The sequence below is a fragment of the Rhinoderma darwinii genome, chromosome 2 (assembly GCF_050947455.1).
Source record: "Rhinoderma darwinii isolate aRhiDar2 chromosome 2, aRhiDar2.hap1, whole genome shotgun sequence".
NCBI lineage: Eukaryota > Metazoa > Chordata > Amphibia > Anura > Rhinodermatidae > Rhinoderma > Rhinoderma darwinii.
This window is the reverse complement of record NC_134688.1, coordinates 470,368,170-470,382,057: the sequence shown is the minus strand read 5'-3', so window position 1 is coordinate 470,382,057 and position 13,888 is coordinate 470,368,170. Positions and strand designations below refer to the sequence as shown.

Below are 13,888 nucleotides of genomic sequence, written 5' to 3'. Positions count from 1 at the left end.
GATGGTACGTAAATCAGGTGACTTTTGTAGAAATACCTGGCAGACTGTTGAGAGAATTTAGTCTGTTCCGAGGGTAAAGGGGCATTGTCAATCCTAACTAGTACCGGGGTAATCTATGGGTGTACCGGAGTGACCACTGAGTGGGTGGGTGTTAATATATATCTATCTTTTACTTTCAAGAATGAAGTGGCATTGGTGCTAGAAAAACGTCATACCCTTCAGCTTTACTTCGCTTTCTCCAGAAGCCACGTATAGGGCCCGTTATAGCCAGTGGTTGACCATTATAGTCAACGGCTGAGCAGAATTCACAGGACGCAAAGTGGCATAGGGGTAAATTCCCATGCTGCCATTTGTGGCAGAGTAATATTTGAGGATTGTGTTTCCCTTACTCCAGCGTCTCCGCACTAAGTAATCAGCTAACTAGTAGAACATGCCAGTTCCCCTCCCGGGAGAGATTTATGTGGAACAGTCGGTGACTGACTGCTCCTGCATACCTGTTAACCGTTTCAATTTGTGCAAGACTGTTCCGTGGACTGAACCAACAAAGAGGTGGGATTTATAGTGATTTGCATTACAATGGGTGTTTCTGCGTGATTTGAGGTGTTTCCTGGGCAGAACGGGGGCATTGCTTAAAATGTCCCACAAAACAGACGCCTGCTATGTGGAAGATTTTCCTTCCCTTCTTGGATTTATGAGAGCTCTTTTTTTTTTTTTTTACAGCTACAGAATAAAATTGCAGTTTTAGACCTTAAGACTGAAGTATACCTCAAGATATTCAACCAAGAATAACACTGAGGCTAGAGAAGGAACATTATCCGCTCCATTCACAAAGCATCAAATATCCAAGCATCACCAATCATCAAAAATAGTTCACAGCTTACACTTTGCTTCATTGATTTGTTACTAATTTGTTACTCATTGATTCGTGTCCGATGACTCAAATGTTAAAGGGAATGTATCACCACGTTTTTATTATAAACATATATATTTTTTTGTGTGTGTTTTCTTTTCTTTTTTTTTCTATTTGTCTATCTATCTAATCTTGAAATATTGCAGTGCTCACTATGGCCACTAGAGCAGTCACAATAAACTCATATTTACTGCTTTCTGTAGCTTGTTTTCAGCTTTGCTGTATAGATTGGTATAGCATGAGCAGAGTCATCTCATCATTAGAAGGGGGAGTTAATGACCGCTTTATTGTACTATTAGAGGCTTATATGAGGCAGCATATTAGAAACGATACACAGATAGGATTCTATATGCGGCTCTTCTGTTACTTTGGGGGGGGGGTGAAGCTGTACTCCATTATTTCCTGAAGACTGTAAAAGTCTAAGATATTTCTTTGTCTATTGACTCCTTTTATGGCCGCCTCCAGGAAAGCTTTTATAAAAATTAAAAAAATAATACTAAGTAAAGTTTTGCACTGTTTTTATTACAGGAAAAACAAAGAAGAAAATAAAGTTATGCCATTGGATATGTACCAGGGGACATCTGCGACTTTGAACATTACTGATACAGTAAAGGATGGATTATACATTTGTGAGGCATCAAACACTGTGGGAATAAACACAGGATATTTTTACTTATATATATCAAAAAGTAAGTTCTTGATTTAGCCAATATCGGATAACATGCAATTATTCTGGCTCATTACGGTTCATCTTTTATCATAGAAATTGTAGGATTCAGCATTTCCTCATAGCAATAGTAATTATCTTGATTTCAAGGCACCTCATTATGGCATACAATGTTTTTCTTTTTTTTTATCCATATGCAAATTAAAAAAGGGGTATTGCTTAAAGAGGCTCTGTCACCAGATTTTGCAACCCCTATCTGCTATTGCAGCAGATAGGCGCTGCAATGTAGATTACAGTAACGTTTTTATTTTTAAAAAACGAGCATTTTTGGCCAAGTTATGACCATTTTTGTAGTTATGCAAATGAGGCTTGCAAAAATCCAAGTGGGTGTGTTTAAAAGTAAAAGTCCAAGTGGGCGTGTATTATGTGCGTACATCGGGGCGTTTTTAATACTTTTACTAGCTGGGCGCTGTGAAGAGAAGTAACATCCTCTTCTCTTCAGAACGCCCAGCTTCTGACAGTGCAGACCTGTGACGTCACTCACAGGTCCTGCATCGTGTCGGCCACATCGGCACCAGAGGCTACAGTTGATTCTGCAGCAGCATCAGCGTTTGCAGGTAAGATCGACTTACCTGCAAACGCTGATGCTGCTGCAGAATCAACTGTAGCCTCTGGTGCCGATGTGGCCGTCACGATGCAGGACCTGTGAGTGACGTCACAGATCTGCACTGTCACAAGCTGGGCGTTCTGAAGAGAAGAGGATGTTACTTCTCTTCACAGCGCCCAGCTAGTAAAAGTATTAAAAACGCCCCGATGTACGCACATAATACACGCCCACTTGGACTTTTACTTTTAAACACACCCACTTGCATTTTTGCAAGCCTCATTTGCATAACTACAAAAATGGTCATAACTTGGCCAAAAATGCTCGTTTTTTAAAAATAAAAACGTTACTGTAATCTACATTGCAGCGCCGATCTGCTGCAATAGCAGATAGGGGCTGCAAAATCTGGTGACAGAGCCTCTTTAAAGGAGTTTTCCATGATTAGAAAAAGGTCCTACAAGGATTATAGAATGCTGTACCTGCCCCTACATAAAGTTTCTTTGAGACAATGTCAAAGAAGGTTCCTTGGGAGTGTAAACCATTCCAGGGGTTTTCACCATAGTAATAAGCTTAAGAATGCACCAATTTTTAAACCGTTGCATGAAAGTCTCACATTATAATCAATGTTTATACAGACTTCATTTTCACAGCAGATATTGAAAGCTTATGTCAACCTTCTTAGGATTAATCTATAGAAAATTTGAGTCACTGTGTAAATACATTACATTACTTATCCTGTACTGATCCTTAGTTACATCCTGTATTTTACTCCAGAGCTGCACTCACTATTCTGCTGGTGGAGTCACTGTGTACATACATTACATTACTTATCCTGTACTGATCCTGAGCTACATCCTGTATTATACTCCAGAGCTGCACTCACTATTCTGCTGGTGGAGTCACTGTGTAGATACATCACATTACTTATCCTTTACTGATCCTGAGTTATATCCTGTATTATACTCCAGAGCTGCACTCACTATTCCGCTGGTGGAGTCACTGTGTGCATACATTACATTACATTACTTATCCTATACTGATCCTGAGTTACAGCCTGTATTATACTCCAGAGCTCCACTCACTCACATCTCTCAGCTTGCCTTTCTGGCCAAGTGTCTGCACAGACAGACTCTGATTTACATTTTGGGAAGTGTCATCTTTACACCAGGCAATGAACAGTAATCTGATGTAGGAAAAGCTAACTGCTCCCCTGCATCATAGGTGTCACAATTCTGGGGTATGTGGACCCACTAGGCTGCTCCACCGTAGCGGAGTGGCAGCTGGCCAAACAAGTCAAACCGCAGAAGGATAGTGCAGCTGCGAGTGCTGGCGTATCCTGGGAGGGAGGCACCAGCAAGCTTTCTGAGTCCTGTGGTCGTGGCTACCAGTGAGTACAGTGTGTCAGTGGTCAGCAACCACTGGCACAACAATAAGCTCTTAGGGGTGTGTCTGACGATAAGTTGTTGACTGTTTCCAATGACGACCAGAAAAATAGTGAATGAGGTTTGATTACGAGTTAAAGGTCTCATACAGTTAGTTCCATGGAGGGCTATTTTGTGTTTACCTCCCTCTTAGCAGTTGTTCTGCAGATTACTTGGATCTTACTTTTTATAACCCTTGTACTTGCCCAGATTTAAATTTTCTCTTGGCCTGGTTGTATAAACAGATGAAGAGTGGATTTCATTATCCTGTTAATCTCCTTTTTAGAGTCTCCTGATATTCTGGGCTATTAAGCAAAGACTGTAAAGCACTTAGAAATCTTAGCTTAAGTGGTGCAGGACACAGCAAGCCCAGTAAAGGGTGACAATATCAATATTTTTCCTTTCATTCTGTTTGCTGTATTAGACAAGAAAATTCTCCATTTAACCCTTTCACGACCAAGCGTCATTGATTCTCCTGTGTCCAGGTCAAATTTTTCATTTCTGATATGCGCTTCTTTAAGCGATATTTTTGCAACCGCTTTGAATATCACAACTGTTTTTACTTAGTTTTTTTTTTTTACAAGATGCGTGAGGCTTTCATTTTCTAGATTAGTTTAATTAATTCCTTGTCTTTATTTTTATTATGAGCAAACAAATCGCTAAAAATGTGAAAAAAAACTACTTTTTTGTATTTTTTTATATATATTTCTCTATATTATATGTAAGATTATATGTATTATATGTATGCTCATAGACAGAGCCCCTGACTTCACTGTCCATATAAGGGCAGTGATGTCAGGGCAGGGCACCTCCTGCAGTGGAATGCCCAGCCAGAGTATTGCCGATGCTCTGGCCTCGGATTCCGCTCATAGACATAGCCCCTGGCTTCACTGTCCATATATAGACAGTGATGTCAGGGGCTTCCCCGAGAAGGAGTCCCAGAGCAGAGACTATACTAGTGCTCTGCTCTGAGATTCCTGCTCTGGGGAAGCCCCTGACATCACTGTCCATATATGGACAGTGATGTCAGGAGCAGAGTAGAAGTCCCAGACAGAATGCTAGATGCGGCTCTGCTCTGGGACTCCGGCTGGGGAAGCCCCTGACATCACTGTCCATATAAGTGCCACACCCTAAGTGTCACTGGAAAAATATTAAAATGTTGGCAACTATGCCCATATAGATAGCGCCACAGTGTCCCCTGTAGGTAGTGCCCATATAATGCCACAGTACCCATGTAGATAGTGCCACCCCCTGTAGATAGCAACATCCCCTCTGTAGATAGCGCCACACCCTGTAGATAGCAACATCCCCTCTGTAGATAGGGCCACACCCTGCAGATAATGCCAATTCCCCTGTAGATAGTGCCTCTCCCCCTTTATGTATTAGCAACCCCCCCTTTAATTGGCACCACCTACCTGTAAATAGCACCACTGTAGCTGTCTGTAGCAGCGGAATCCATCTAGCCGGGGATTCCGCTCCTAGAGGGTGCCCCTGATGTCTCTGTCCATATATGGACAGTGACTTCAGGGGCTAACTCTAAAAGCGGAATCCCCTGCCTCAGCGTCGGCAGCACTGTGGCCGGGGATTCTGCTCCAGGAGTAGCCCCTGACATCACTGTCCATATATGGATAGTGATCCCAGGGCTTCTCCAGTGGCTGAATCCCCGGCACAGAGCGATCTGACACAGGGATTCTGCTCCTAGAGCGAGCCGCTGACGTCACTGTCCATATATGGTTAGAGACGCCAGGGGCTTCTCCAGTAGCGGAATCCCTGGTCACAGTGTCGGCCGGGGACTCCCCTCCTAGATAGAGACCCTGACGGTGGACAGTGATGTCGGGCTCTCTCTAGAAGCGGAATCCCCAGGCACAGAGCAGTGGGGATGGAGAGACGCCGGGGGTTCCCTCTAGGAGGGGAATTCCCGGACAGAAAGCTGCATGTGAATTCCGCTCCTAGAGGGAGCTTAGGTAGCGCTATCTGAAGGGGTTTCGCGCTATCTACAATGGGGGGTGTAGTCCGGGGCTCTTAAAGCCCTGGCAGACATGAGAGTGCAGTGCTGCTCACACTGAAACAGCTCTGCACTCATTGAACCCTGTTCAAGGCTGTCAACATTTATACACGTGGCAACTTTATGGGGCATCGGCAGTTGGAACGTATATAGCCGTAGCGTGAAGGGGTTAACCTAAAATTATTTTAAAAATCAAGGCCGTGCAATACTCAAGTTCTATATACAGTGAAACATAAGTTTTACCTTTAGGCATCATGCACACGTCTGTGCAGTATTTACGGTCAGTTACTGATCCATAAAAATTACGGACATCTGCATGGGGCCTCACCCCATATTACGTGTTGGTCTGCAATTGAGCCTATAATCTAATTTTCTTTATCCCTACATATAAACCAGATCTTGTCCAGAATATGGGTCTGTAGGGTCCTCAGGACTATCTCGTTCTGTTGTCTACCCTGCCATTCTCGATTAAGGGGTTTTCTGACAGCTGGGATCCCACTGCCCATGCCCCCCATATGTAGGCAGAGCAGGTAAGGGTTCCTTTTCATTTTAGACCATGGGAGGTATGCAGGTATGAAAGAATGCAGCTTTAAAGTAATGCGGTGGCAGCTAACACTAGAACCCTCCAGTAGCAGTGCATTGTGTATAATCACCTGGCCTCTGCTATATTCATAAGCTTTTATTTTTCACCCCCATCCACTTCAGCGTCATCCATTCAACACTACATAATATATATCACATGTACCTGCTTTTAAGATAATGGAACTTCAATAAGGCCTCTTGAACACAACCGTGGCATTCTCCACCCCATGCCATATTACAGAGGAAAATACAGAGCCTCAAAGGGGCACCTTACAGCGGCTCTCACATTGCATATAGGTCTGTAGTCACTCCATGTGCTGCTGGACAGGGTCCAAACATCTAGCCTTACCATGTCCATGAATCCTAACCAGAGGCAGATACAGACTGCAGAGGGCCCCTCTGCAAAGAATGTGCCTATGCCCCCCATAACCTAACCATATAAAACTATACAAATCTATATTTTACACATTTTACTAGTTTAAAACACAAGTAACAAACATAAATAATGCAAATAATGTTACTGAATAATACCGCCACACCATAACCGCATAGTGACTGAAAAATACTCATACTGTCACTGAATAATACCCACACAATAACCACATAGTGACTGAATAATACCCCCATACTGATACTGAATAATACCTCCACACCATAACCACATAGTGACTGAATAATACCCGAATAATACCCCCATACTGTTACTGAATAATACCACCACACCATAACCACATAGTGACTGAATAATACCTCCACACCATAACCACATAGTGACTGAATAATGCCCCCATACAGTTACTGAATAATACCGCCACACCATAACCACATAGTGACTGAATAACACCCCCATACTGTCACTGAATAATACCACCACACCATAACCACATAGTGACTGAATAATACCCCCATACTATTACTGAATAATACCACCACACCATAACCACATAGTGACTGAATAATACCCCCATACTGTTACTGAATAATACCGCCACACCATAACCACATAGTGACTGAATAATACCACCATACTGTTACTGAATAATACCGCCACACCATAACCACATAGTGACTGAATAATACCCCCATACTGATACTGTATAATATTGCCACACTATAATCACATAGTGACTGAATAATACCCCCATACTGTTACTGAATAATACCGCCACACCATAACCACATAGTGACTGAATAATACCCCCATACTGTTACTGAATAATACCGCCACACTATAACCACATAGTGACTGAATAATACCTCCATACTGTTACTGAATAATACCGCCACACTATAACCACATAGTGATGAAATAATACCTCCATACTGTTACTGAATAATACTGCCACACCATAACCACATAGTTACTGAATAATACCCCCATACTGTTACTGAATAATACCATCACACCATAACCACATAGTGACTGAATAACACCCGCATACTGTTACTGAATAATACTGCCACACCATAACCACATAGTGACTGAATAACACCCCCATACTGTCACTGAATAATACCACCACACCATAACCACATAGTGACTGAATAATACCCCCATACTATTACTGAATAATACCACCACACCATAACCACATAGTGACTGAATAATACCCCCTTTCTGTTACTGAATAATACCGCCACACCATAACCACATAGTGACTGAATAATACCACCATACTGTTACTGAATAATACCGCCACACCATAACCACATAGTGACTGAATAATACCCCCATACTGATACTGTATAATACTGCCACACCATAACCACATAGTGACTGAATAATACCACCATACTGTTACTGAATAATACCGCCACACCATAACCACATAGTGACTGAATAATACCCCCATACTGATACTGTATAATACTGCCACACTATAATCACATAGTGACTGAATAATACCCTCATACTGTTACTGAATAATACCACCACACCATAACCACATAGTGACTGAATAATACCCCATACTGTTACTGAATAATACCGCCACACCATAACCACATAGTGACTGAATAACACCCCCATACTGATACTGTATAATACTGCCACACCATAACCACATAGTGACTGAATAATACCCCATACTGTTACTGAATAATACCCCCATACTGTTACTGAATAATACCGCCACACCATAACCACATAGTGACTGAATAATACCCCCATACTGTTACTGAATAATACCGCCACACTATAACCACATAGTGATGAAATAATACCTCCATACTGTTACTGAATAATACTGCCACACCATAACCACATAGTGACTGAATAACACCCCCATACTGTCACTGAATAATACCACCACACCATAACCACCTAGTGACTGAATAATACCCCCATACTATTACTGAATAATACCACCACACCATAACCACATAGTGACTGAATAATACCCCCATACTGTTACTGAATAATACCGCCACACCATAACCACATAGTGACTGAATAATACCACCATACTGTTACTGAATAATACTGCCACATCATAACCATATGGTGACTGAATAATACCCCCATACTGATACTGTATAATACTGCCACACTATAATCACATAGTGACTGAATAATACCCCATACTGTTACTGAATAATACCGCCACACCATAACCACATAGTAACTGAATAATACCCCCATACTGTTACTGAATAATACCACCACACAATAACCACATAGTGACTGAATAATACCCCATACTGTTACTGAATAATACCGCCACACCATAACCACATAGTGACTGAATAACACCCCCATACTGATACTGTATAATACTACCACACCATAACCACATAGTGACTGAATAATACCCCCATACTGTTACTGAATAATACCCCCATACTGATACTGAATAATACTGCCACACCATAACCACATAGTGACTGAATAATACCCCCATACTGATACTGTATAATACTGCCACACCATAATCACATAGGGACTGAATAATACCCCCATACTGTTACTGAATAATACCGCCACACCATAACCACATAGTGACTGAATAACACCCCCATACTGTTACTGAATAATACTGCCATACTGTTACTGAATAATACCACCACACCATAACCACATAGTGACTGAATAATGCCCCCATACTGTTACTGAATAATACTGCCACACCATAACCACATAGTGACTGAATAATACCTCCATACTGTTACTGAATAATACCTCCACACAATAACCACAGTGACTGAATAACACCCCCATACTGTTACTGAATAATACCCCCATACTGTTACTGAATAATACCGCCACACCATAACCACATAGTGACTGAATAATACCCCCATACTGATACTGTATAATACTGCCACACCATAACCACATAGTGACTGAATAATGCCCCCATACTGTTACTGAATAATACTGCCACACCATAACCACATAGTGACTGAATAATACCTCCATACTGTTACTGAATAATACCTCCACACAATAACCACAGTGACTGAATAACACCCCCATACTGTTACTGAATAATACTGCCATACTGTTACTGAATAATACCACCACACCATAACCACTTAGTGACTGAATAATACCCCCATACTGTTACTGAATAATACCGCCACACCATAACCACATAGTGACTGAATAATACCCCCATACTGATACTGTATAATACTGCCACACTATAATCACATAGTGACTGAATAATACCCTCATACTGTTACTGAATAATACCACCACACCATAACCACATAGTGACTGAATAATACCCCATACTGTTACTGAATAATACCGCCACACCATAACCACATAGTGACTGAATAACACCCCCATACTGATACTGTATAATACTGCCACACCATAACCACATAGTGACTGAATAATACCCCATACTGTTACTGAATAATACCCCCATACTGTTACTGAATAATACCGCCACACCATAACCACTTAGTGACTGAATAATACCCCCATACTGTTACTGAATAATACCACCACACCATAACCACATAGTGACTGAATAACGTTGGGTGAGGAGACAACTGTTGGTGCAATAGTAAGAAAATGGAAGACATACAAAATGACTGTAAATCGACATCGATCTGGGGCTCCATGCAAAATCTCACCTCGTGGGGTATCCTTGATCCTGAGGAAGGTGAGAGCTCAGCCGAAAACTACACGGGGGGAACTTGCTAATGATCTCAAGGCAGCTGGGACCACAGTCACCAAGAAAACCATTGGTAACACATTACGCCATAATGGATTAAAATCCTGCAGTGCCCGCAAGGTCCCCCTGCTCAAGAAGGCACATGTACAGGCCCGTCTGAAGTTTGCAAATGAACATCTGGATGATTCTGAGAGTGATTGGGAGAAGGTGCTGTGGTCAGATGAGACTAAAATTGAGCTCTTTGGCATTAACTCAACTCGCCGTGTTTGGAGGAAGAGAAATGCTGCCTATGACCCAAAGAACACCATCCCCACTGTCAAGCATGGAGGTGGAAACATTATGTTTTGGGGGTGTTTCTCTGCTAAGGGCACAGGACTACTTCACCGCATCAATGGGAGAATGGATGGAGCCATGTACCGTCAAATCCAGAGGGACAACCTCCTTCCCTCCACCAGGACATTAAAAATGCCTCGTGGCTGGGTCTTCCAGCATGACAATGACGCAAAACATACAGCCAAGGCAACAATGGAGTGGCTCAAAAAGAAGCACATTAAGGTTATGGAGTGGCCTAGCCAGTCTCCAGACCTTAATCCCATCAAAAACTTATGGAGGGAGCTGAAGATCCGAGTTGCCAAGCGACAGCCTCAAAATCTTAATGATTTACAGATGATCTGCAAAGAGGAGTGGGCCAAAATTCCATCTAACATGTGTGCAAACCTCATCATCAACTACAAAAAACATCTGACTGCTGTGCTTGCCAACAAGGGTTTTGCCACCAAGTATTAAGTCTTGTTTGCCAAAGGGATCAAATACTTATTTCTCTGTGCACAATGCAAATAAATATATATCATTTTGACTATGTGATTTTCTGTTTTTTTTTTTTAGATAATCTATCTCTCACTGGTAAAATTAACCTAGCCTAAAAATTCTAGACTGTTCATGTCATCGACAGTGGGAAAACTTACAAAATCAGCAAGGGATCAAATACTTATTTCCTTCACTGTAAGTGATTACAGCACATTTATATCTAGTGACTCAGAGGTAATGTTTTCTCTGATTAGAGTCATTCACTTTCCCTTTTTTCTCCATCCGGTCCAGACCACTGTGACGACTTATTCCAGCCGCGACTCGTCTCTGCAGAATTTGACACACAGACATGTTGGTTTCTCGCTTTACCAGCGATCTCCACCACTATACCCCATTTCTAAACAAACTGGTAATCCACAGTGCGCCAGATGGTAATAATGATCCCTCAGTGCTCGACACAATAAAAGAGCCCCATCAGCAACCGTGCCCCCTTTCTGCCCCAGAGTAATAATACCCCCTTTGTGCCCCCTTGTATATAGCGCCACAGCATCCCCTATAGATAGCGCCACACAGCCCTCCCTCTTTGTAGATAGTGCCATGCAGCCCCCTTGTATATAGTGCCACCCAACCCCCCTTGTATATAATGCCACACAGTCCCCTTTGTATATAGTGTCACACAGCTCCCACCTCCCCTTGTATATAGTGTCACACAGCTGCCCCCTCCCCTTGTATATAATGCCAAACAGCCCCCCTTTGTATATAGTATCACACAGCTCCCCCCTCCCCTTGTATATAATTCCACACAACCCCCCTCTCCTTGTATATATTTCCACGCAGCTCCCCCTCCCCTTATATATAGTGCCAGACAACCCCTCCCCTTGTATATATTGACACAAAGCTCCTCCTCCCCTTGTATATAGTGACACACAGCTCCCCCTCCCCTTGTATATAGGTTTACACAGCTCCCCCCTTGTATATAGTGCAACACAGCCCCCTCCCCTGTATATAGTTCCACACAGCTCTCCATCCCCTTATATGTAGTGCCACACAACCCCGTCCCCTTGTATATATTGACACACAGCCCCTCCTCCACTTGTATATAGTGACACACAGCTCGCCCTCCCTTTTATATAGTATCACACAGCTCTCCCCTTATATATAATGCTACACAGCCCCCCTTTGTATATACTGACTCGCAAGCTCACCCCTCCTATTGTATATTGTGTTACACAGCTTCCCCCTCCCATTATATATGACACGCGGCCCCCCTCCCCTTGTATATAGTGTCACACAGCCCCTCATGCCCTTGTATATAGTGTCACATCTCCCTACCCCCCTGTATTTAGTAACACACAGCTCCCTACCCCCTGTATATTGTCACACAGCTTCTCTCCCTCTCCCCTTGTATATATTGTCACCCTGACCCCCCTCCAAAGAAAACAAAAACAACAACAATTCTACTTATTTTGCGCCGTTCCTGAGAAGGACGGAGCGCTCCTTAGACTCTGGGCGGGACGCCTCCGCAGACCGGCATGATGCAGTGACGTCTTCACGCCAGCCTGCGCATGGAGTCTTCCCAGCGCCTTATAGGTTGTAGGCCTAACGTAGCCTGCAGCCTATAGTATTCAATTGTATCTGTGTCCTGAGGACCTTGTGATCAGGGTCCTCACTCCTCTTGTTTTAATTGTAAATTAGTTTTGTCACTATGTAATGTCTGATATTATCTGTTCGTGTTCCTCTAAATTGTAAAGTGCTGCGCAATTTGTTGGCGCTATATAAATAAAGATTATTATTATTATTTTAGGTTCCGCCCGTTATCACCTTGGAATCTTTGTTAGTATGGTCCCCTCGTGTGTTATCATCCTTGTTTCTGCGATCTTCTGGTGTTTTAGGAAAAAATTCAGGTATGCATTAGTAATAGTAGATTGTTCTATGTGGCTCATTCTGTACATCATTGTTTTTATTTGCTATTTTAAACACTATCACTAATGAAAAGTCCTTCAGTCGCTCGTTATTACATTATTTTGATTGATTATTTTAGAGGCACCAATGTCTCTAAACTTCATATCGCACCGGAGCCGAGTAGAAGTTCGTAAAATGCTTTCCTTGCTCTGTTAAGAGGATGTTAGGGCCTGTTCACATCACCGTTCATTTCAGTTCCGGGGTTCCGTCGGAGGGTTCCGTCGGGTGAACCCCGCAACGGAAAGTGAAACTGACAGCAAAGCTTCCGTTTCAGTCACCACACCATTGATCTCAATGGTGACGGAAACATCGCTAATGCTTTCCGTTTGTCACCATTCCGGCTGGTTTCCGGTTTTCCGACGGAATCAATAACGCAGTCGACTACGCTATTGATTCCGTCGGAAAACCGGAAACCAGAAGGAATGGTGACGAACGGAAAGCATTAGCGATGTTTCCGTCACCATTGAGATCAATGGTGACTGAAACGGAAGCTGTGCTGTCAGTTTCACTTTCCGTTGCGGGGTTCACCCGACGGAAACCTGGAACGGAAATGAACGGTGATGTGAACAGGCCCTTACCTGGCTCCTGTTCTGGATTATTGTCTGTGACCACTACAGCTTGGTCTTTTACGAGAATAGACTCCGTGGTCACTGGGACAGGAAGTGATGTCATTAGATTGACAGAGAAAGGGGACACTAAGGGGGCATCACACAGGAAAATGATTGCAATAATGTTACATGGCATGTTGTATTTGTTGAAGTCATATATTATTTTGTCACTGAACTTAGGCTTAAAAAGGGGTT

General features: G+C 42.7%; 1 protein-coding gene across 5 annotated transcripts in view; it reads left to right on the top strand.

The window, feature by feature from the left end:
* LOC142743672 (nectin-1-like) overlaps positions 1–13,888 on the top strand; it is a 126,239-nt gene that overhangs the window by 57,486 nt on the left and 54,865 nt on the right. For all 5 annotated transcript variants that reach the window (XM_075854657.1, XM_075854653.1, XM_075854654.1 and 2 more), the window contains 2 exons: positions 1,439–1,599; positions 12,928–13,027. In XM_075854657.1, the coding sequence (XP_075710772.1) occupies positions 1,439–1,599; positions 12,928–13,027 (261 nt within the window). The remainder of the gene's footprint in view (positions 1–1,438; positions 1,600–12,927; positions 13,028–13,888) is intronic.